This window comes from Notothenia rossii, assembly GCF_949606895.1.
Source record: "Notothenia rossii genome assembly, chromosome: 1".
NCBI lineage: Eukaryota > Metazoa > Chordata > Actinopteri > Perciformes > Nototheniidae > Notothenia > Notothenia rossii.
In genome coordinates this window covers 22,936,980-22,961,889 of record NC_136912.1, presented here as the reverse complement: position 1 = coordinate 22,961,889, position 24,910 = coordinate 22,936,980, and the positions used below count along the sequence as shown (strand labels likewise).

The window sequence follows — 24,910 nt, the reverse complement described above, 5'->3', positions numbered from 1 at the left end:
CTTGTCCAGGGAAACACACACAGATTTAGACATTTAGACATTATTTGAGAGAAATAGGCCTTTTGTTTACATAGAAAGTCTTAGATCTTTGATTTCAGCTCATGAAAAATGGGAGCAAAACAAAAATGTTGTGTTAATATATTACTTCAGTGTATTTATTTTTTCAAAATATGAAGGGCGAAAATTCATTAAATACACGGTGTTGTTAATTTGCACCAAAAAAACGAGGCCTTTTAGTTGCTGGGGGTCAGTGAAGTTTATCTTCGGTTAGTTAGGAGTTATGACAAATACATTTAAAAAATAGTATTTATGCTGTGGTGCATTCGGCCATTGTGGACAATGTTGCAAGTCAATGCACATGACTGCTTTAAAGAAATTAGAGCATGAACAATTTGTCTGTGATATGAGCTCATTCCTATTATGTATAAAGTATATTTTATATAAAGCAATACGACTGTAGGTAAATATGTTAAATCTTGAATTTTTCCACTCTCAAATATCCATTAGTTAGAAGGATTATATTAGTTATTGTCAGTATGCAGTTGAAATTGTATTGATAAAAAAAAAAAACGACATTCCCAACTGGTTATTTCATAAGTTTAATAAGAAAATTCCCTACGCCATATAAAATTAAACACATAGATGTTTTTATACTGGTAGTACTGGTCATTTCATACCTATGATTAAAATGTGCATGTAAACCTGGTCTTTCCTTTGCAAAACAAAATATTTTATTCAATTTGTTCAGTAAGATTATCATACATTTTTGCATTGACACAAGCTTCATTTTGGTATGGTGAGTCGTGTGTGTCCGTTTGACGAGGATCTTGATTGAATACGTCGAATGCTTCCATACTCAGAGACACTTGGTTGTTGATTTCAAGAAAATGTATGTTTGCCTGGAATAATCATGTGATGAGATAAGAGCAAAGGTTGCATTTTTAAAAAAGGAAGACTGCTTTAAAAAAAGGATATGGAGACATTTCAAACTATACAAACAAGATCCAACAGGCCTGTGTTCAGAGAAGAGGTCAGGCATGTGTTTGAGAAGCACTTTTTGGTTGAGCTTTGAGGCAATGTTTGAGATGGCCTTGCTGGTGATGAGCCCATATATATGTGTGTGTTTGTGTGTGTGTAGTATGTGGGAAGCAACGGATGTGTATAAGAAGCAATGAACTGTATAGGAGAAAATGTACTTGCAGCTGCTGTGTGTGTGTGTGTGTCAATGTGTGTAATTGTGCTCAGAAGGAGAAGTATTTGGTGAACCACTCCTGTTTCAGCCCCTCTGTCCCCCTCTGCTCCAGGTAAGGGCCTCTACAAAACACAGAAGAAAACACATGTATTGATTTAAAAATAATCATGATTAATACATCATTATGCATCATGCTTGATTTAAAAATCGTATGAACCTATTAAGCTGCACTCTGATGCATTTATGATAAGTCAGGCCAGTAGAAATCCAATAGAAGGAAAAACTGAGACAATTTAAAACTAAGTTTCTAGATGTGTGAGAGTGTGTACATAATATACCAATACACTTTTTTCATATAGCACTTTTCAAGACAAAGTGATTTACAAGAAAAAAAATGGCAGGCAATGAGGATTTCGTAATTATGTGGCCATGTTTTTGGTGTCAGGTGACTGGTATCCCATCCTGAATAAGACAGTTTGCCGATATGTTGATATTTTATTGGAGTCATTAGTTCGCACCTCTCCCTTTATGGATCTGTAACATCACAGCAAAGATATTCAATTGAAATGACCTGATTGATTGGGCCTGTAGGTGTGCATGTGGCTCATGGCAGGAAGGCGACACGTAGCGGATGCCCGTCTGCGGCGAGGGGCAGACGGGGAGCGGGGCGGTGGGCGCCGGGGTGGGGGGGATGCAGGACGTCCGGGATCTGGTGGAGCGAGGGAGGGAGGGGGAGGAATGTTGGTTGAGGGAGAGGGAGGAGTGCTTGTGTGGAAGAGAGGAGGTGGAGTATTGGGTGGTGGTCTGGGGCTGGGAGGTGGACTGGTGGGGGAGGGTGGAGGAGGAGTGCTGATGGAAGGAGGAGGAGGAGGAGGAAGACGACGATGAGGAGGGGGGGACGAAGATGCTCCTGTCGTATGAAGCGGCGCTGGGGATACTGGCGACCCGAGGAGGAGACTCCACACGCTTCCTCTGTTCGGGGGACAAATTCACAAATAGCCGATCACAGCATGGTGTTAGAAAAATAAAAACGCAGTATGTTCAATATTTAAGTTTGGTCAGTTACACTTAAATAATATAAAAACAAATCTTAAATAAGAAGCCCATCTACAGGGTTGCACGATATGTACTAAAGAAAAAACTGTAGAACTATGTGCTTTAGATTTTGCAATTTAACACTCGCAAAAAAAGTGTAATTTGTTCTCTTGACTGCTAAAACACATAAAAGACAAAGGGTACTCTTGTGAATTTAATTAAAATATAAGGCTGTTAATATTCTATATGCTTCTTTTGTCAAATAAAAATAGATCAAAACTTACATTTGACATTGTCTTGTTACCATGAATACTTAGTAGCATATAATACATTATATGTATCCACATCTGAAAAAGGTTTTCAACAAACACATTATTTGCATATTTTGTGGGTGGAAATAACTTGTTTTGATCAAACAACAGACTTCGGACCTGTATACGATGTTACAAATATAATTTTTCTTTAGATGCAGTATGGCTGGTTCATCAAGTTCACGATGTAGTGACTGCTGTGTATATACAATTCATTTAAACTGACTTTTTATTGATAAGATGATAAACTCATTTAAAATGGAGAGAGAGCATTTTAGCCTCAGCTGCTCAGGTGGCAGTGAGGGATAGGCTGGAAAGTGAGTTTCAAGCGATACGCAGCCCAACATTTTATTTTATGAGTATCAAACATTCAACCACTGTAGTCTGCAAGATGTTTGATCTTTCCTTATTTTATGGAGAACAGTGGCTGTGATCAGCTTGAACTCATATGAGTCTTAATATTATTTTAGGGAAGAAGTATCAAATCTTTATAAAAGCTTCAAATAAAAGAAACTCCTGCAGGGTAATTAACCATGTCCTAAACCAAAACCTTAATCCTGCTTCTTTGAAAGGAAGGTGTGTATTTAGCCCCAATATGAGCATATAAATATTCACCACAGAAGTAGGTCACACTTCAGGAGTGGTTTGTTTTGATCACTTTTTTTTCTAAATCCAAACTGACCAAAGCATCTTTTAGCTGTCAAAAAATAAATAAAGTATTTATTACCAACAATCTTTCAAGTGTGCACAGAGTGTGAGTTTAATAATAAATACATTTTTAGTGGCGTGTTATTTAGAAGACATGCCTGAATTACACAATCTGCTTAGATTAACCCCAACAGATGGTCTATGTCTGATCATTTAACCATAACAGACACTAATATGAACGAATGCAAGTGAATGCAAACTGAATACTACATTTATTTGCAGCCTCAGAAGCATCTTTTTAATTGAAGCTCATAAATACAGCCGGAGAAAATACACTTTAAGATTACTATTCAAAGTCAGATGGTTCAAGATTACATCATTAATTATTTATTTGAAGCAACCAAGCTTTCATTCTTTAAGAAAATGCTGTATTATTGCTGGCTAAGTTATATGTTTGTTATGATTAGTGATTGAAAGTATGTCTCTGCGACAGACTGCTGATCTGTGGAGTGGGAAGTGTGTCAGAGAGGAACTTGGCTGTGGCCCAGTGAGCACTTCTGGCTGGAAGGAGGCTCTTTTTGATGATTATGTCCACGAGCAGAGCAGACCAACTCACCCTCATGGTTGGCGTGACGCTTCCGGGGCGGGACTTGCTGTCACGAAGCCTGAGGGTGCTGTTGTCCCCGGCAACAGGAGGGTGGAGCTGCAGCTGATGCCGCTCTTCCTGGAGGGAAGGAAGACGAAGAAGGGCTTTCATTGGCCTCATTCACAGTTGGTGCTGTTGTTATTGTGGTATTGGAGCTGTGTCTGGAGGCTTTACTTGCGTGCTGCTCTGCCTCATGCCACGCAGATGGTAGACACAGCACTCTGGCACTTGAAAAGATGTTTCCTACGCATACATGACCGCTGATGATAACTTAAGGTACTGTGGCTATTTGATTTGAGTCAGTGGTTCAAATGCCCCAGTTTTACATAATCTCTTAGTCACCACTTTTTTCTTCCTGGTTTGAAAGGCTGCCTTACAGTAGACTGTTCTGGATGATGCCACCTAGTCGTTGTGTCCAAATTGCTGACATTTGTTTTTTAATTCATTGTGTAAATATTTTGTCACAACACTAAAATACTACTCTAATAGTTGCAGAGGTGAAAAGTCACTAAGTATATTTACTCAAGTACTGTACTCAAAATGTTATCGTACTTTACTTGAATATTTTTATTTTATTCTTTATAAAGATGTCACTCCTCTATATCTCTGAAATAAATAAATATGATACTTTTACTCAACTACATTCATTTGACAGCATTGAAGTATTAGTAACTAATATTGACCACAATGCAAACTATATAGAGTTTTTACACATTTTTTGTTAAACAAAACTTTGAGTTGATAAAAGCTCGACAAAATAAAGATGATTCCCTCTAAGGAAAAACTTGAAAGATTGTATCTAATGATGTCATGATATATCAGTCAGACGGACAAAATCAGTACTTTTATGTTAATGCTTAAAATGCATTGACTACAAATACTTATGCAATTTACCTTATGTAGGGTAGGGTCCTTTTTGCAGAACTTTGACTTTGACTAATTTGTATTGTGTGTGTTCTCTCACCACTAGTCGTTTGATGAGCTGGTCTCTCTCGGTCAGTCTCTCCTGGAGCCTCCCGAGCTGCACGTCGTCGGTCCGAGGCTCCCTCCTCCTGCACCGTTCCTCCCGCTCGCGCAGTCTGCAGTTAAATCATATACACAAACACACACACTTTTCTCACATACCCGTCCTTCTTTTTAAACTTTGAGCACTCTATTGTATCTCCACATGTCCCTCCTCAACTCACTCGTTCTCCAAGGCCACTATGCGCGCCTGCAGGTGCGTCTGGGCGCTGCTGTATTCTGACGCCAGACTCTGCAGCTCCTTCTTGTGCTTCTTCCTGATCTCCTCCACCTCCTCTCTCCTCTTGTCCTCCTCCCGTTCCTTCTTCTTCTCCTCATCTGGCTCCTCTTCTTTTACATCCTCCTCTTTCCTCTCCTCCCAGTGTTTCTGAGATTCCTCCAATTTCTCCATCTCCACCCTCAGTTTCTCCACTTCCTCCTTCAAACGTTGTGCTTCTTCTTCCAGCTGGGCGTCTCTGTTTATCCGCAAATCTACGCATTCCTCTTCTTTTTTCTTTTCAGCTTCAGGATTCTGCTGAACTGATCTGATACGAGAAAGGGGATACAAGACAACAGATGAAAAGAACAGAAATGGCTGAATTAATGCAATAAAACCATTGTGATCAAAAGCGATCCTGAAATGAGCTGGAGCATCATCTATGATGTTCCAGCTCATTTGACCCAAATGTACTGTTTTCTATATCGTTTATGCGTACTTTCTACTTGTTTATGAATAGATCACTAAAAAAAGTAAAGTAAATGTACAGAAAATAAAGCCTTTGTACAATTCATTGTCATACACTGGATTGCATACCTGAAAACAAATTTTAATGGTGTAAAAAACACATTTCTTCAGTGAAAAATGATCCTAAATGTTTAGTAAATAAATGAGCATCTAGTAAGCAGAGATAATATAAGAAGCCTGCCGGAAATTCAACAAATCGTAGCCAATTTTTTTTATCTTTAGAAGTATTAATACTTGTATTTTGATACTAGATAATAGAGCCAGGCTAACTGTTTCGTCTGGTTTTCCATCTCATTAGTCGTAGTGATCTTCCCTTCTAACTATCAGCAAAAAGGATATAAGCGTATTTCCAAATATGTCATGCTTTTCCTATAAGTTGTTGCTTGCAATTCAGTATGAAACATTGATTAGGTCAATTAAATACTTTTAATTTAAACAAATGTTTTGAATTGAATTACTATTTGTATTTTTCTTGTCATCCTTTGGAAAAAGCTTGGTTCCGGCAGCCATTTCTGTCTTAAATAACAGTTTAACTGCCATGTCTGACGCCATCTGTTGTTGTCTGTGTCATTGTTTGTTGTTTATATATTTTATGTATACTGTGTACAGTTTGGACGGTTGATTGTATAAAACAATCTATTGTACGGTTGTACTTTGGTTTTATGGAAAATATGATTTTTCACTGCTCTCTTGACATTAAGAAAGAATATCATAAGTTGAACCGATAATTAAAAGTTATTATTTTCATGAATGATGTCGAAACAACATCACCACTTCCTTTACCTCTCCTTTAATTGCTTCTTCAGAGCTGTGTTTTCTCTCTGCAGCTCCAGCATGGCACAGCGGCTCTCATCCAGCTGTCTCTCAAACACCTGATTCTGGTTCTGCTGCTTCAGATCCTACACACACACACACACACACACACACACACACACACACACACACACACACACACACACACACACACACACACACACACACACACACACACACACACACACACACACACACACACACACACACACACACCATATGCCTTTATTCTCGGATTAAGGCAGCATTATGCTGTGTTCCCAGAGCCGTGAAGGTTTTTATTCCAGTGAACGATAAAGACGTTGTTTATGAAATGGCTTGTCAAATACATGTATTCATTTTTATTGTGTGTGTGTATATGTATGTGTCTGTCTGTCTGTTACCTGTTGCAGAGCCATCATCTGTGTGTGTGCTTGTAGTTGTGCTTGTAGGTCTTCTATCTGCTGCATGTGTCTCTGGGTCATCTGTCTGCTCCACTCTGTGTGCTGCTGGGTCAACTCTGCACGCTGCTTATCTGACAGACACACACACACACACACACACACACACACACACACACACACACACACACACACACACACACACACACACACACACACACACACACACACACACACACACACACACACACACACACACACACACACACACAGAAAACAAAATATATTTGGCCCACTGTAACAGGTACACTTTTGCTGCTGTTGCCATGGTGAAGTGTATCCATGGCAATAGCAACTTCACTGTTGAATTCATAATCTCAATGTGTAAATCGCTCTGTGTGTGTGAGTGTCCGTGCAGCTCTGTATGTGTTACACAGAGCTGTGTGTGTAATGTTTGTTAATGCTCATGCCTGTTTATGTGTACGTGTGTACGTGTGTACGTGTGTACGTGTGTGTGTGTGTGTGTGTGTGTGTGTGTGTGTGTGTGTGTGTGTGTGTGTGTGTGTGTGTGTGTGTGTGTGTGTGTGTGTGTGTGTGTGTGTGTGTGTGTGTGTGTGTGTGTGTGTGTGTGTGTTATACCTAGCTCCAGGTGGTGCATTGTCTGCAGTCTGTTCCTCTCAGACAGCAGATCTTCTTTCGCCTGTCTCTCTAACGCCTGCAGAGCCTTGGCGTGACTGTGCCTCTCCTCTCCTGAAGTCTGGGTTTGGGGCTCCTGTAACACATCGTTTGTTACAGAAGCCCCTCGCTAACATTAAGAGAAACGTACACTCTGGTAGGAGAACATTACGGTGCCTCTTCACTGCAGCGCTTTCATCAGGGCTGTTTAATTATTCATCACAGAGAAATGATTTGAGTGTACCTGCAGCAGATCCCTCAGTTTCTTGTTTATCTCCTTGGTGTCTTGGACCTCTTTTCTAAGCCTGTCAATTTCAGGGTTGCCATGGCAATTTTCTCCCGGGCACTCCTTCTCTTGCTCCGCCTGTGTTGGCAAGAAAAATTGTGAGCAAAGGATTTTTAAGGCTCTTGTGTGTGTGCAGTAATCCTGAATTGATAAATTTGGAAATAAATGCGAGAAGCTGCTTTTGTTTAAGAATTTGCAGAGTCAAACAAGCTTTATTAAAATAAATAAATAACTCACTTCATTGTGCACACAAAATAGACTTATGGAACTAATTAAAAGAGTCCTCTAGCAATTTAGTATTTGCACTTCCATTAAGTTGGAGAACAGTTCAATTGATGCAACTCAAATATCCATACTTTTATTCTGAAGCAGGGCTTCAAAACACTGGATCCCACATATTCAGGATAAAAGCAGGAAGAGTGGTAGACCCTTCCTCTCTGGTAAACTCCTATATCTTTAAAGCGTCACCTAGCAGACTTTCAGACACCAAGGTGATATGGTCAGAGTTATTTTCTCAGAATTACAGAGGTCATTTTATACAACAGCTTTCAAAGGAAGCATTTATCATTACTACTAAATCTAATATGTGGAGTTTGACACATTTGATTGGTTAGGCAATAAAAGTATAACCCAAGATAAATACAATAAAGATAATTTTGAAGGCAACTAAAGGTGAAGAATCATCTCTGACCCTTAACATGTGGTATTTTAAATGATTGTCAGAAGAGTAATTGGCAAAAAATGGCCAAATAATTAGCTTTATAATTATCTGTTGGTTTTGAATAGTTGTTTAGCCATAACAAGCATTTCAAAAACAGCATACTCGGCTCAGATAAATCCAGCAGCAAACTTGGCTTTATCAAAAAAACATTTAGTGGATCAAACTGGATAACTTTAGTTAATCTGGTTTTAAGAACCTTCCAATGCCAGTCTGGAACAGTGGCAGACCTCAGGTTTACTGTCCACATCTTTATCTCTTCTTTCAGATACTAAAACAATGAACTATTAACTAAACAGCAACCCAGGCTGCGTATCAAGCTATAATGAGATCATTTTAGGAGAGAGAAATCAGCATGTCGGAAGGTACTTGGAAGAGGGATCACACCTTTGACTTCAGCTCGCTCAGCTGATTCTGCTGCTCAGATATCTGGCTCTGCAGCTCCTGCTCTTTGTTCTGCCACCTCTGTTCGCTCTCTGCCACGGCGGCATTCATCTCGATCCTGAACTCCGCTCTGAGACGATCCTCACACTCTGCCCTGCAGGCGCGCATCACAACCAGAAGTGAGTTAACCTACATGCAAACGTTCTACTTATTTCTTCTTGTTATTCTCACTGTTTGGGGCTTCTAACGATTAAGTTTCAGGCTTCATAAATATGGTAGGAACCTAATTATTTCTCACTTTCCTTCATAGCTTTAATTTGACAAAACCTTGTTTTCTGTTTCATATTAAGCAATAAGTAAATCTAGAGTAGAAACATCTTATTCTCAGGTCTTGTGTGCCTTTGAATGGAAAAGACCCAAAAACAGGAAAGTCATGTTTCTATTTTTAAAGAATAGACAACAAACCTGCATGTTAAAGGTTATTTTAGATGAATTACACCAATTCAAATAAAAGGAATTGCTGTTTACAGCCTGTTTACACAGTAATGAAACAGAAGATTTGTTGAATCATGATATGAGACAAGACAGGAATAATTGCCAAATTGTGAAAACCATTATAGCTAGAGTTTATATTGGATTGTGGTATTGATTTAATTTTCACTTATGTACTGACACTGTGGTTTTTATCAACATGAATCATTTTTATCACTGCAGCTTATTTCTGGTCATGTGTTTTACTGGTAAAACATATTACCTGTCGATAAAGCTCATTCTAATTAAAATGATCAAATGTAAGAGAGGAAAAGATGCTGCAGGCATTGGCACCCGAGCAATGGCGCAAGAAGTGCTAATGCATTACATTACATTTAGTTTACGCTCTAATCCAAAGCAAACACTTCAATACCATAGACAGCAATTTGGGGTCAACACTTCAACGTGTTAACTGCAGGGCAGGAGATTGAACCACTGACCCTTGAACCTGATACCCTAATGGTATGCACCAATTTACCACCTGGGGGAAATGGTTATTTCTTCTAAATCAGTGATTGTCACATCATCATAATCCATGCAAATAGATGATTATATTTAAGCAGCCTTTTCCAATGATCATTAATAAAACGGACTAAAACAAGCTAAACCTGTCGCTGATTGTTGACTTTAGCTTAACTGTGATCATCATCAGTGAAAATATAACATAGAAAAAGATAGTTTCACATGTTGAATGAACCCTGTTGACACACTGACACTAGCTAAACTTTATATGAGCTTTGTGGTGTTGTGTGAATGCTGAACTAATTTGTAGTCAGTGTTTGTTTGCTAACTTTGCCAGCCAGCTCCCCGAACGTTAACTGAATGATCAGACAGGATTATTAAGAGGTGAAAACAAGACGTTTGCTAAGTAGGTGGATGAAATAGTTGGCTGTTTTCGTGCTGGTTAATTTCAATATGAGGTATGTTAGTTTTCATGGCACCCTCAATCTAACTAATATAGGCTAAACCACGTGGCTGTGTCTTGATTAACTCCAAGTGGTTAAGTGGTGAAGGCAGTTGTTTTGAATTACAATTTGTTTCTGGGGGATCCACACACCCCCTGCCAATTACGTATCTTTCTGAATTTTGCTTGCCCATTTTAAAACAGGACAGCCGGCTGCTGTTTGTTATGAGCCACGATAGAAATGATTTGCTTCTCAACTTTGATCTTCCCCAGTGCTCTTTAACAGGATGACAGGGGGGATTACAATCCGAGCCGAGGCTTTGTAATGTAAGCCTAAGCAGATCTGGCAGGTTGCTGTTTGTTCTGTTACCTGATCCGGTCCTCAGTCTGCCGCTGGCTCTGGTCGAGAAGACTCCTCTCCGTGTTCAGTCGGCTCTGCTCCAGGACTTTCTCCTCCAGCCGGTGTTTGTCAGCTCTCAGGGAGGCCATCTCTCTCTGCTGCCTGTCCCGCTGCCTTTCTCCCTCCTCCTGCGTCCGTGCCAGACGACTCCGGATCTGATGGAGCTCTTCCTCCTGACGAGAGCACTGCGGTCCACACGAGGCTGCAGCTTCAGGGGCCCCATTTTCTTTCTTGTCTTGATGTTCGAACGCTGACTGCAGCCTACAGGTCTGAGAGCAGAGGAGCTTTGATTTTACATATTACCACACATTATTTCACTGGTAGAAATGCTCATTTTGTATAATTTAACCTCTGACCTCATTGGAGGCATCTTTCAGTTTTGTCCTCAGCTCCTCTCTGTCCCTCTCCAGCTCGTTGCGTAGCTCCTCAGCGTTCCTCCTCTGTTCATCCAAACGTGCACACACCTTCCAAGAAAATGTGTCATCACCATTATTACATTCACAACTTATCTCCTTTATAGCACTTTAACCCAACTATACTATCACCTTCTTATTACTAGGCCTAATTATTAAATTGTCATGATGAAGTTCACATTAACAAAAGGCTCACAGAGCAGGCAATTATGCGATAAAATCTCATTATATTTCTACATTTAAACACTTTAAAAATATTCATTAAGGCTGCTCTTTCAAACCAGTGGTGAAGGAGTTGTGATATCTACAATATAGTACATGAAAGTAAAAACCTTAAAGCTACACACATTGTTTTGATTTTTCAGATCTTTCGTTTTTGCTTGCTAATTAATTTAAGATGTTATTTCTTAAGCCCCTCTAAAATACAAATTATTCACTTTGTTGTTGACCTCGTTATCGTTATACGCCTATGACATGCAGCTAACATGGGGTCACCAAGGCGTAACCTAATTATTTCTGTGAACGCTTAACAGAGTTTCTACGATTGTTTTTGTAATATGTTGCAACTGTGTCAGACGATGAAGAAAAAACATATTTCTTACAGCGATGTCCTTGTATAGTAAGTATTTAAACCCCAAATCATACTGAAACTGAAATAATCAAGCCGATAGGAGCTGGCATCCACAGTTACACAGCAGGCTGTTTTGACATTTTTGAAAGCACTACAATGTCTACTTCTACTACTGGTTCCTCTTCCTGCTCTTTAAATGCTCAGACAAAAACAATTAAGTGAACCTCCCCCCATTATGAGTGAGGGACGCTGACCTCTTGGTTGGTCTTCCTCTCTGAGCTCAGAGCTTCTTGGACGCTGTGGAGTTCGGCCGCGTGCCTCCTCATCACCTCCTCTATCGCCTTCCGCACCTGCTCCTTCAACCGCTTCCTGTCCTCCTCAGCCTTCTCCACCAATCTCTTCTTCTCCTCCTCCAGCTTCTGCTGCACATTGGCCCTCTCCGCCTCCACCTGTTCAATGTTCTTGTCCAACTGCGAGCGAACGCGAACCCTCTCGACCTCCAGTTCCTTCCTCTGCCGGTCCACCTCTTCGTCCTTCTCTCTCTTCAGACGTTCTTTGATCCCTTCCACCTCTTCCCTCTCCTCCTCCCTCTCTCTTAGCAGTCTGTTTCTGTCCTTCTCAAACTTATTCTTTTCTTGTTCCCTTTCCTTCTGTACGGTTTCTCTCTCTTTTTCTACCTCCTTCTGCAGTTTGTCCCTCTCGTCGTCTGCATGTTTTTGGATTCGACGCAGCTCCTCCGTCTGGGCCCTCACCATCTCAGAGCGCAGGCTGGACAGCGCCTCAGCATGCTGTCAACACACACAACATACGCTCAATGGCCACTTTATCAAGCAAGGCTGTACAATCCTTTTCAATACAGCAGCTCTTCATTAAGGCTTTCCTATTATACCATTCTTAGAGATATATTATAGGTCTCAGATATATAACTATTTATAAAAAACATATCTATGACGTGTTTTGCTCAAAATACCAAACAGATCACCCATTCTAGCCATGCCTCATACCCCTCTATTTCAGCCCTGTTAGAGAAGTGCTGATTCTGGGTCAGTAGCTTTTCAAAAATTGAAAAAAAAGAGGAGGGGGAGCTAATGCCTGCTCAGAATTTTACCGAGATACTCAGCTAAAGGCTGCCGTGATTAAACGGCATATTCCAAACCACATCAAGGATTATTTCTGAAACATTATCTCAAATGCTTTTTCTCTTGCGGGTTTACCACAAGGTGAGTACCTTTTTATATCCTGATTTTTTACACATACTCTCTCCAGTACAGCTTAGCTCTGAGTGTTAGCGATGCTTGCTAATGTACACAAAGACCATATTACTTCCAAAACACGTCGCTCATTGTTTCTGATAGCAACGTTTCTGATAGGGCCGTGGGTGTAAAACCAGCCCACATTTCCAATATTACGTCATATCGGCAGCAAATCTGGATCAGCTCCGTTGTACCCCAGTTTTTAGAGATTTGGGTACGGAGTAAAAGAGAGAGGGTTGTGTTTTCTGACACTTTGTGAGTTTCCTGACACACCGGGGAGTCTGGGACACATATTTATGTATAAAGGACATAAGAAAGTGCATTTTGCATGATAGGAGACCTTTAAGTGTGTTGGTGCTTTTCTTTACCTGGCGTATCTGCCGGGCGTGGTCGTTGTTCCTGCCACTGCTCTGCAGCTCCAGCTCTCTGTTCCTGCTCTGCATTCGGCTCACCTGGCTCCTCAGCTCCTCTACTTCAGTACACACACACACCTCACAGCCCCCGCGGTTCAGCAGCTCCTCTGATACACACACACAGAACGCACACCAAATAAACACCAACAAACACCCATAGTGAACACAGGCACGTATTGATTGATTATGCATAATAGAAGCAGAATGGACCTACAGCAGACCCATACGGAATGAGGAAGCGCCTAAAACAAAAAATCGTTCTTGTGCAATAAATAAAATTCAGGGCGTTCTTGCTGACTAGGTACGATGACACTTTGATGAAACTGTTTGCCTTTACGGAGGATGAATAATGTGCATTTGTTGCATTTTCTGTATATATTATAATGGCGTGAGGTGAAAACTTAATTAGCGCTGAGTCAGAATGAATCATGGAAATGCAATGAGCTCAGCTGATTTTCGCCGATGTGAGCTTTCTTAAGCAGACAGGTGAGAGGGCGGACACCGACTACCTGCTCTGCTCTGCAGCTCGTCCTCCTGCAGCAGCAGCCTCTCCTTGGCGACCCCAAGCTCCTCCTCCGCCCGCTTAGCCACGCCCTCGGCCTCGGACACTCGCCTCCGATCCAGCTCCAGTTCCTCCTCCAGGTCCTGGAGGGAGGCCCGGGAGGAAGTACGGCACGAGGGCAAGGAAGGAGGGCGATGCAGAGGAGTGTGGGTTTAACAAAGAGCACAGGGGAACAGAAAGGAAAAAAGACAGATGAGGGAGAGAGAGAAGCCCACAGAAACTTTGACACAGATTAGGAGAAAGAATAGAAAAGAAGGCAAGTTAGAGAGAAGGGGAGGGCAATAGGAAAAAAAAAATGGGGGATGAAATGTGGTGAGTCAGGGAGCTATCTCTCTCCGCTATGAGCCTTTAATGGTCTGCTGTGCGGGCTTATGTCAGCTCTATGCCAGCTCTCGTAGGGCTTCTTAATGCTCATCCGTGAGGTGGTAATGGTGGTGGTGCAGCGAATCTATCCTGCTCAAACTACTCATTAGCAGAGAGTTGGCAGTGGGAATAGCACTCAGGGAGGGCAGCCAGTGGTTAGACAAGCAAATCGCCCCCCCCCCCCGACTCTCTCTTTGCCTCCACCTCGCTCCCTTTCCCATCAACACAATCATTAGCCGGGTGCATCAGAGACAGGAAGCTGCAACATTTCAATTTCCTTTTACCTCCATTTTCACAGCATTCTAGTTTTAGTATGATTGAGAGGATTATGGGTGTGTGTCTGTGTGTACCTGTATACGCTCTTGCAGCTTGACTGTCTTTCTCTTGCTCTCTGCCAACCTCTCCAGGTGACTCTCCACCTCGGCCTCCGCCCTCTTCACTCTCTCTCGCAGGGCGCTGTGCATCCCCTTCTTCTCCTCTTCTTCCCTCTTTTCCCACCTTTGCCGCTCCTCCCTCCATTCTGTCTCCATCTTCTTCCTCGTTTCCTCTTGCTCCTCATTTAGATCGTTCAACTTTTGCTCCCATTGCTCCCTCTCTTCTTTCACCGCTCTCCTCTTCTCCTCGTCCGCTCGAACACTCTGATCCCTCAGCACTTTTACCTCCGCTAAGAGTGCTTTCATTCTTTCCGAATCCTCCCGCTTCTCCGTTTGTCTCTCTATCTTATTGTCCTCGTCTTTCCTCTGCCTCTGCTCCTCTTCCCGCTGTCTCTCCTCATCAGCTGCTTTCTGTAGCGCCTCACATTTGGCACCCATCTCTTGGATCTGCTCCATGGTCTTCTCAAGTTCTTTGCCCAACCGCAGGCTCTCCTCCTGAGCATCACTGATGTGGGCCTTGGCCTCCTGGAGCTCTTCCTCTGCAGCCTGGAGCCTCTCCTCAAACTTTTTTCTCAACTCTGCCTCAGTTTCTCGTCCCCTCTCCTCCGCCTGGATCCGAAAGCACTCAAAGTCTGCCTGTACCTGGAGGCGGAGTGGAAAATCTGTTACACTCTGCACTAACATTCAAAGTCACTGCCCTAAGAGTGTGCATCCTTAGTAGTTGGTTGGACAGCCTTCCTTTAGAACTGCTAGAATTAGTCAGTGCATTTGTTCAAATAAACAGTTTTTTAGTCACAACAACACTATGGAAATCTGTCAAACTCTTTCCTGTTAAGCCCCAAAGCCCCCCTCGGCGGGTCTCTTTTTTTTTTCACGACACTGTGTCTCAGGGCATCTTAATATTTAAGAACCTATTAATGTGTTATACCAGATTAACGGGAATAATCTCAGCTGACGATACAAACCATTTTGACCAAAACAAAACACAATTCTCATAAGAAGCATCTAAATGACCCCTGAGCGAAAAATGCTAACGCGCTTTGGCACAGAACTCAAGATAAAAGTACCCTTATTACTTATCGTAGCTGCACATACAAGATATCCGATTAAAGCTGATGTTCCACAGATTATATAGATATAGTATCATCACTGAGCGATCCAAACTTGCGACAGGGGAAGCAAACTCAGACATCACAACACGTACCTTTACGGAGCTTTTACGGGAGATCGTCTCACCGTAGCTGTCAATCTGATCAAAAGACGTGTTCAATGGCATTAAAACGAGAAAAACACGGCTGAATCGGTTAATCCATAGGTTGATAATGTGTCTGTCGATTGGAAAAAAATATTTATAATCCATAATTCCATTTGCATGTAAAAATCGGAGAGTAAAAGTTAGCTGCTAATGGTAGCCACCAGAGTTATGCAGCTTCCGGTTTTGGCTATGCGTGACTCTCACACACACACACACATTACCAAATAAGGAGTATGTGGGAGTTCAAAATCGACCAAGGGGGGCCAGAGATATGGAAAATCCACCCAAATGACCCCAGAAATGTTTTTTTTTTGCTAAATCTCTCTAAAAAGGTCAAATTTCACTTGTTTTGCATCAATCTTGATACAGGGTACTTATTATATGTTATAGTTTGGATTCCTAAAGCTTTTAGTCTACCATCCATTCATTGAAGGGTGGTTTTCACTTTAAGTCCTTTTTGGGACGGACACAATCATTTACATGTTTTTACTGTATTCAATCTGAATTTACTTATTGATTCTGACACTTCTACATCCAACTCACTGTAACCTTGCTTGAGAAAAAAGATTATTAATTTAACCCTTTTAGAATGGAAGATATGGTCATTTGTTCTGGGAATGTCATTTTCGAGCCTGAAACCTGAAAAACAGACTCGGGGCTTAACAGGATGACACCATAAATGCTGACAACATCTTACAGTTCAAATATTTTTGTTGGTGGGACATTTACAATGCAAAAAAAGGTGTACCATTTAATCTCAATGAGATCTGCAGGAACTGCTCGAACCACTGAAATGAACAGTGGAAATAGGAAACAACTTTTTTTAAAAGGGCAAGATTGAAGCCACCTAGGTTTATCAGCTACACTGTTGACATACTCAGTGAGTAGCAAAACATTATTCCCTGCTTGCACTGTAGATTAGATCAAAACCTTTATTCAGCTTTTCACCTAACTAGCATTCGTTAGTTATAATATGCAGTCAAAACTTTGCAGGTAAACTATTCGTAGAAGGTAATTATCAGGAAAGCTTTACGAAAAGATATGACCGAAGTCTAATACTTTCTCTGGAGGATTGTGGTAGTATGCTAATACCATGGTCACTAACTTCAGAAAAACACTGTATATAAATATAATGGCTGCCTGCAGTTTTACGACGTTATGTTATATATTCAAAGAGACAGACTTGTGAAGTATGAATTTCACAGATCTGATACTTTCCAATACTTTCTGGGGACACAGCATAAGACTTCAACGCGGTGTTATGTGTATTGCATTGTTATAGTTGTTGCATTAGTTGTACTATGGCCTGCTCCACCTATAATAATGTATTCCTCCTACTACCAATGTATTCATCTTCTTCTAGCCCATTACCCAGGCTGCACTGCACCAGGGTTGTGATTGGTCACCAAATTAAAAAAAACAGAGCCCAAAGAGTGCAGTCATTCAAATATTTTCCATACAGGGATGTATTTCCCGGCAGTTTTCTACAATCAAACCGTGGCTTCACTCTTCAAAATGTATTTTAAATGGTAGGTATTCATTTTTTATCTCTTTAATTGTTTAGATGGATTCTGTTTCCAAAGAGCTCATAAGAAACTCATGTGGGTATTTATGATTCATGTTAATGTTTTATTGTGGTGCGAGGCATGTCAATTAGGGATGAGGTCAATGGCCGGGTAAAGTCGCAGGCTATACAACGTGACCTTGAGGGAGGTCTGTTTATCACCTGATCAAGAGGGTAAAAGTGCACACACACACACACACACACACACACACACACACACACACACACACACACACACACACACACACACACACACACACACACACACACACACACACACACACACACACACACACACACACACACACACACACACACACACACACACACACACACACACACACACACACACACACACACACCTGGGCTCCTGCTCTCTGCTGCTCATGCAGGGAGTCCTGCAGCTCGAGGAGGCGTGTCCTCAGCAGCGACCCCTCCCCTTCGTGACATGTCTCCACCAGGATGCGGTGCAGCTCCTCGTGGTGGGCGTGGCTCAAGGTCAGCAAGGCCGCCTCCTGCTCCTCATTCCTCATGTTCAGAGAATAAATCACCTGGAGAGCATCAAGAACACACAAGGAAATATGACACAGTTGTGCAAAATTCTAACCAAATATATATTTTGAACTCATCTTTGAGGGATATGTCAGTCTTTTTCTTTGAGGAACAGGTCGGCACCACCTCCATTGACTCACGTGAATATGTTTGTGTCTCATACTGTTATGCCTCCTATGCCCCTGGAATTGTCCATCAAAGATGTCCATGTTTATTAAATGCTCTTTTGTATTTTTGGTTAATGAAGAAGTATTTTTAGGCCATTCAGGCTTTCTGCATTAATATTTTCTTCTTTTCTTTTAACAGTAGCTGAACGATTTTCTGGTTTTCTGTCCCTCAGGTCAAGAGCTTGAGGAAGAAGGGCTTTCTTGAAGCGTTGTCTCTATTTTTGGAACTAACAGCAGAATAATTTAAAGCTGAAACCGCCAGTCATTGTTGAGTTTAAGCTGACATTGAAAGATTTAAGATGTTTCCTCTTTGATAAGAAAAGATAAAAATGAGCCTCCTCATTTGATTTGTAAGCACACATTGAGTATAAAACACTTCTGTTTATGGACTATATTTCAGATTCTATTCAAGGTTTCAAATTCCTTTACCTTTTACATCACTAACAGGATATAAATGTACAGTATGTCATTGTTTGTTGATGTATTTTAATGTTACTTTCCTAACTAAATGTTCTTTGCAAAACAATCCTCAGTATAATTCGACCTTGTTACAATTTACATCCTCGTGGATTCAGATGATTGACTCTGCGGGGTTGTTTCCTCTTTATTCATCTAACTCGCAAACAGCTGGAAAACTGACACCAGCACTTCTCCACAAACACAGACATTATGGAGCCAATATTTAGAGTCGGCAGCTTTCTTATAACAAATAGTACACTGACACAGATGACATGGAAACACACTCATCCTCAAACACAAATAGGACATAGTGTTCATAGTGTTCATCTACTGTAACCAAAGTCTGGTGAGTTAATATAGTCCAGGCACTGAGGCTTCCTGCGGTGATTCTCCTGCCGGTCACATATGACATCTCTCCCCCTCCTCTCAATATAGTCTGTGACTAACACCTGAAATATGGCCCGTTTCTCCCTACTATTCACTTTACCCTCTATGACATGTCTACAGTGTCATCGTATGCGTCTACTGACCCTGATGGCTCACTGACCCACCCTCAGAGGTATGTGTGTGTTTGTGTGTGCATGTTTATGGGTGAAGGAAGGGGACACATAGGCTCATATTTTACCCAGACGCCTCTCTGTCTGCAGCACACAGCTGGCACAGCACTGGCGGACATTCCTTCTGTGTGTGTGTGTGTGTGTGTGTGTGTGTGTGTGTGTGTGTGTGTGTGTGTGTGTGTGTGTGTGTGTGTGTGTGTGTGTGTGTGTGTGTGTGTGTGTGTGTGTGTGTGTTTATGGGTGTGTGTCCTCCTCTCTCTTACAGAGACCCACACACACACGTACACTAACATGGTCTCAACATTGTCAATCTCCATTAATCTATGGTGTATTATTTATAATTCAACGACAGCTATCGTTGATGGATTTGACATCTTCCAAGATTCTAATCACAAACCCCCCTCTCTCTGTCATGTCAGTATAACACTCGTACAGTATGTCACACCAGATACTCAATAACGTCACTGTGCCTGAATTTTTGCTCGTGAACCAAGGGTCATCACTCAAAAGACTGAAGGGGACACGAATAGAGGACAGACTCTGAGGGCAGTGTGTGTGTGTGAGAGAGCTGTTCTTGTATGTTCTCTTATGCCAGTTTGAGTGTGAGAGCAAGGAAAATAAGAGGAACATTTAGCAGGAGAGATAAAGACAGAGGACAATTTAGCAACCATCCCCATCAACAACCTTACAACCTTATGAGATTAATTAAAATTGAGTCACAAAATGCTTTGTAACTTGACTTTGTAACTTCCTCAAATTAAACAAGAAGCCCATCAGTGAGTCCTCAGAACCACAAAACCAAGCCAAGCAAATTAAGGACATTTAAAACTAAAACTGCTAAATAAATTGAAGGCTGATATAGAACAACTCTGCATTATGGCTGCCAATTTCCAAATGTAATTTGAATTTTAAAATGTAAATGCAATGTTAAAATCAAAACATACTTGTGGATGCATACTTTAAGTCTAAATTCAAATTGAAATGGAATAATCGATTTCCATTTTTATTTCCATTCTGACCTAAATGATTTGACATTTCATTTTCAAATGACTCTGCTTTACGGTTGAGAATATTCCAATGTGCCCAATTGCCATTACAGTGTAGTGCTGTTAGGCTGTTTCCCTGACACAAATATATGGCAAATGCTAATGCAGGAGCATAAGGCCGAAGCAAGGGATCATCAGTTGGCATCTTTGTTTTAGACATTAGACATTGCCTTGCCATTGTTTAAAGCCCATGTTCAGACACTCTTTTAAATTCCAGTGTAAAAGGTGTCACACTTGGATTGAGCTTTTGGAGTAAATTCTCAAGACACTTGGCATAGCGGCTCACTCAGTATGAACACTTGCTACTGTAAATCCTGTCTTGAGATCCCCATATTGATCCTGCCAATCGATAATGTTATTCATGTATCTTCACAAGCTGGTGCCCGTGCTTATTGACAACAACTACATAGTCAGCAAAGCATGAAATTCATATTCGGTTCTACATTGTAAAGGAGACCTTTGATGAGGCTTTTTGAAACTGGAGTGAGATGAGGAGTGGATGGTTGGTGCACAGAGGAGTGCTTAGGGAAAGAGACAAGCAAGCATGCACACTTACATCAGTCCTTCACACACACTCACCCATACCTCCACACATATCAAAGAGGGAATCGGCTGTGCTGGATTACAAAGCAGGGAACATTGTGACAGACAGTGTAAGCTAGATAAGTACAGGAAATCACAGAATTAGAGCTGCCAATCAAAAGTGCTGTCGTATATGTGCACACAAACACACACTTTAGTATGCTACCGTTGATCTTTGTGAGTCGCATAAAGAGACTACTCTCTTCTGTGTATTCAAGTGAGCGTGTGCATGTCTGTTCACACACAAGCTTATGTGAACATTCACAACAGCTGGCCTGACATTGTCAGCGCGGCTTTCTTCCCATTGGCTTGTTCCACCGCGTAAACACACTCCGACGTGCTGCTGGTTTATCTTTAGCAGTACCCATTCAACCAGGGTAGACCCACTCTCAGCAGAGAGTCGGGGGGGGGGGGGAAGGGAGATGTGCAAGTTGAGCATAACTGTGGATGGGTGGGTGGATGAGTTAGGGACAGCCAGACGTGAGGAGGTGTGTAAAGTGCATGAGTGTGTGTGTGTGAGCAGGGGTTAATAAATATATTAAGGTTACCACAGCACTGACCCATTTCCCGCTTCCTCTCCACTCCATACCCCGCCCCCAAAACACTCAAATAAACTTTGTCTCACATGCCCAGCATCCCAAAGCTCTGACAAAATGCTTACACCAAATATCCGATATGATGATTCTTATATTTCATCAGCACTGGGTCTCGGATTTGTTTTTACTGCGGCCATCAGAGAGCTAAAGCGGGCTGGCTGGGCTTGCATAGAGTTTCAAGAGAGAGACATCAGTCCAGGCTTCTTTTTCATAGCGATGGAAGGAGCAGAGGGCAGGAGAGGTAGAAGGACGAGGCTGGCAAATCCCCCTAACAAGCAAAGACACTAGTGCTGACCCCTCATCTGTGTCATCTTTGTTTGTGTGCATCTGAGAAGAAGCTTTATGAACAACACATGCAAGCTCACATGCAGTACAGCTGAAATAATAAATAAAATAAATCGACTATTAGATACACAGAAAAATTATCAATTCGATATTCGATTAGGTAATTTTCCATGCAAAAATGGTCTCTCAAATAGGAGAGCTTTTCTCAGCTTCATATTATGTTAGGCTTACATGTTTAGGTTTTGGACTGACAAGACATCTTAAGACATCACCTTGATATTGGAAAAACTGTGAAGGACATTTTTCACTCTATTCTGACACAGTTTCAGAAAAGATTATTTGTTAATGAAAAGATTAGACGAAAATAATAATTGACTCATTTAAAAACTGATTGGCAGATTAAACTATATTGTTTTTATAGTTGTTAGTACACACACACGCACACGCACGCACACACACACACACACACACACACACACACACACACACACACACACACACACACACACACACACACACACACACACACACACACACACACACACACACACACACACACACACACACACACACACACACACACACACCTATTGGCTGCAGAGGTGAACCCATAGGACAGGATGCAAACTGCACAGTCATCAGTAATTGTCATAGCTCAACAAGCGATGGGTCATGCCCTGCTTCTGTAAGCGTTATTGTTCATCAGAGAGAGGGAGAATCCCCATATAGCTATGCTTACTGTATGAAAAGAGCAGATACTGCTCCTGCTGCTGCAGCTGTCAAGCATCCCTGCCTGCACACTCACACTTTATATGGAGAGTAAACAGCAGATGTTCATGCCTAAAAAGACATGATTATAATAACGATAAAAGATGTTTGGATAACCCAGCCAATGCATTTTTGTTACAAAGAATGTGGTGGTTACAGCTTCTTTAATGTGGATGTGTTGCTGCTCTTATCCCTGTTCATTGATACCTTGTTATCTGTGTGTCAAACAAAGACACATCCTTTTGGGCTGTGGCATTTATGCAATCTTTGAAATGTGCAATTCTCTTCATTTTATTATTATTCAACCATCTGACATGAATTATAAATCAATGCATGGTGAAGATAATCCATAAATCAACTATTAATTAGTCTACACCAGTAGGTTACTAATTGCCTCGCTGCAAGGTTTGGCTCTCCAAGAACTGAAAACCTGCAGCCAACATCTAGAGCTCTGACAGATCGCTCATGTCTGATTACTGTGTCAGTCACGAAGACGAATGAACCCTGATCCAAGTTTCAAATCATTATCCCAAGAGATGTTGATGATTTGTAGCAGTGCACATCTAGCCTAATGGTGTTGAGGCAATGTATATGCTGCAATATTTACTTACATGTATATTACTAATGCCTATAGCCTTATTATCCTGTAACTATTATTATTTGTATTATTAACATTATTAATTATAGTTTTTTTTTTCTTTGTAATCCATATGGAAACAAATTATCTTTCCATAACCATGTATAGGTTGATTTCTGTAGGTGTCCCAGTAATATGTCATTTATCCCAGGATCATTAAAGGTCGCCTTCTCGATTGGCTGTGCAGCTTTACTATGTTTCTAGGCATGGGCAGATACTAGTGAGGCAGATCTCAGATCAGCATCAGCCTGACTCTCCCGGTGCCACCGGAGGCTCTTACCTTGGTGAGCTGAGCGATCTTCTTGCACATCTTGCTGTGCATCTGGTAGTCGTACAGCTCCTGCTCGATGTTCGGGAACTCTGCCGCAGTCCCGTTAACGGAAGAGCCTGGCCCGAGGGGCTGAGCAGCCTTACCGGCGCCTGAAGCCATAATGAACCCCCCCCCCCCGAGGGAACTTCCACACCGGAGGATAGTCAGAAACCTTCCTGCTCCCTCCTCTCAGATGAAAATTCCCACCAAAACCGTGTCAACTTTTTACTTGTGCATCTCATTCCTCTGTCGGTAGACCCCCTCCCGTGAACAGCAGCTCGCCGGAAAACATTTGGTTGTAGATCGGCGGGGCTCTCGGTTGTTGCCCCCCTCCTCTCTCGGTGCGCCCGGTGCTCGCGGAGGTCACACGCTGGAAGTCCATCGGGGACGCGCTCGCGCCGACCGACTCTTCCGTGCTGTCAATAGACACGTTTTATTCTAAGAGGGAGAATAAAAAGGCATATATTCCAACCACCTGTCTCGCGGCAGGGGCGGAGAGGGGCGTGTGTTTCCTACGGAACATTACCGGAGACAGCTCGAGAGGCGCACTGCTGCAGTGAGCCCCGCCCCTACCGGCGCTGCTGTATCAATCACCGGGAGGAGGGAGGAGGGTCTCGGGGGTCTGCTGTGTGGTTTTACTCCATCAATCAGATAAAATAAACATGTGACTGCTGCTGCGTACTGCTTTTATTTAACGGCGGGTATTTTCATCGGCAACGTACTTCTATAGGCTACTATTAGACTACTACCACTGGGAAGTATAGGCTATGTACATTTTCTCAAGTAGACTACTGTACTTAAGTACAATTGTGAGGTAGGCCTACTTGTACTTTACTTGAGCATTTCCATTGTATGCTACTTTAAACTTCTACTCCACTTAATTTGAAAGGGTAATCATTTAATTTTACTCAACAACTTCAAGGCTACATTTAATATATTGAGTTACCATCTCAATAAAAACAAATTCCAAATACCTATACATACAAATACAAGACATTTCTTAGATAATCTGATGTGAACATGTTTAAAGGAATATCTTTGAATATTGTTTTCATGCCCAGATTTACATTATTACTCAGTTAAATACAATTGACCGTATACCTGGAATCAGGCTACTTTTTAAATATTTTATTTACGCAGGAGTATACAAAAACAGGCCCTACTGTTTGTTTAGGATTAGGGTTAGGTTTAGGTTATGGTATATCATAAAGGCTTGTTAGATGAAAGAACTCAAGCACTAATCTGATAATAGATTATTTCCCACATTTGACCCATATAGGCCATCAGTGTACAAGATCATTGGTGTTGGGATGTCCAGGGCTGCAGCTGTCAGGCAGCTGTGGAGGGGTCACAGGAGGGTATCCTACCCAGGCTCATGCATTGGACCTGCGTGCATGTGAGCGTAGGATTATCTGAGAGGTCAAAATGTCAAAATATCATAATGATTATGCTTTTGGAGGCAGGGGGTATAAGTATCTCCAATAGTCCACCCACTCTCTCTTTCATGAGCCAA

The 24,910-nt window shown here is 41.6% G+C and overlaps 1 protein-coding gene across 4 annotated transcripts; it reads right to left on the bottom strand.

Annotated features, from left to right (window-relative positions):
• Positions 1–581: 581 nt before the first annotated feature.
• On the bottom strand, positions 582–23,953 carry fam184b (family with sequence similarity 184 member B). 4 transcript variants are annotated; one of them, XM_079658198.1, is made up of 18 exons: positions 23,368–23,953; positions 17,801–17,989; positions 14,596–15,261; positions 13,827–13,965; positions 13,276–13,427; positions 11,909–12,442; positions 11,027–11,134; positions 10,641–10,939; positions 8,839–8,989; positions 7,692–7,811; positions 7,412–7,544; positions 6,776–6,906; positions 6,363–6,478; positions 5,020–5,379; positions 4,797–4,911; positions 3,803–3,910; positions 1,764–2,164; positions 582–1,314 (listed from the first exon to the last, which is right to left on the bottom strand). In XM_079658198.1, exons 1-18 carry the CDS (start codon positions 23,515–23,517, stop codon positions 1,242–1,244), a joined length of 3,945 nt encoding a protein of 1,314 aa, XP_079514324.1. In that variant the 5' UTR covers positions 23,518–23,953; the 3' UTR covers positions 582–1,241. The 4 variants fall into 4 exon arrangements, with proteins under 4 accessions (XP_079514324.1, XP_079514322.1, XP_079514323.1 ...); XM_079658196.1 differs by having other exon boundaries at positions 4,797–4,923; positions 23,368–23,952; XM_079658197.1 differs by having other exon boundaries at positions 4,797–4,923; positions 13,830–13,965; positions 23,368–23,951.
• Positions 23,954–24,910: the final 957 nt, after the last annotated feature.

What these genes read in the sequence shown, in the direction of transcription:
- fam184b (XM_079658196.1), bottom strand. Translation starts at nt 23,517, where the DNA reads ATGGCTTCAGGCGCCGGTAAGGCTGCTCAGCCCCTCGGGCCAGGCTCT. An exon ending in AGCTGCAAGAGCGTATACAG is followed by an intron (nt 13,966 to 14,595) that starts GTACACACAGAC and finishes GCCTCCCTCCAG; the next exon opens with GACCTGGAGGAGGAACTGGA. An exon ending in ACGCCCGGCAGATACGCCAG is followed by an intron (nt 12,443 to 13,275) that starts GTAAAGAAAAGC and finishes GTGTGTTGACAG; the next exon opens with CATGCTGAGGCGCTGTCCAG.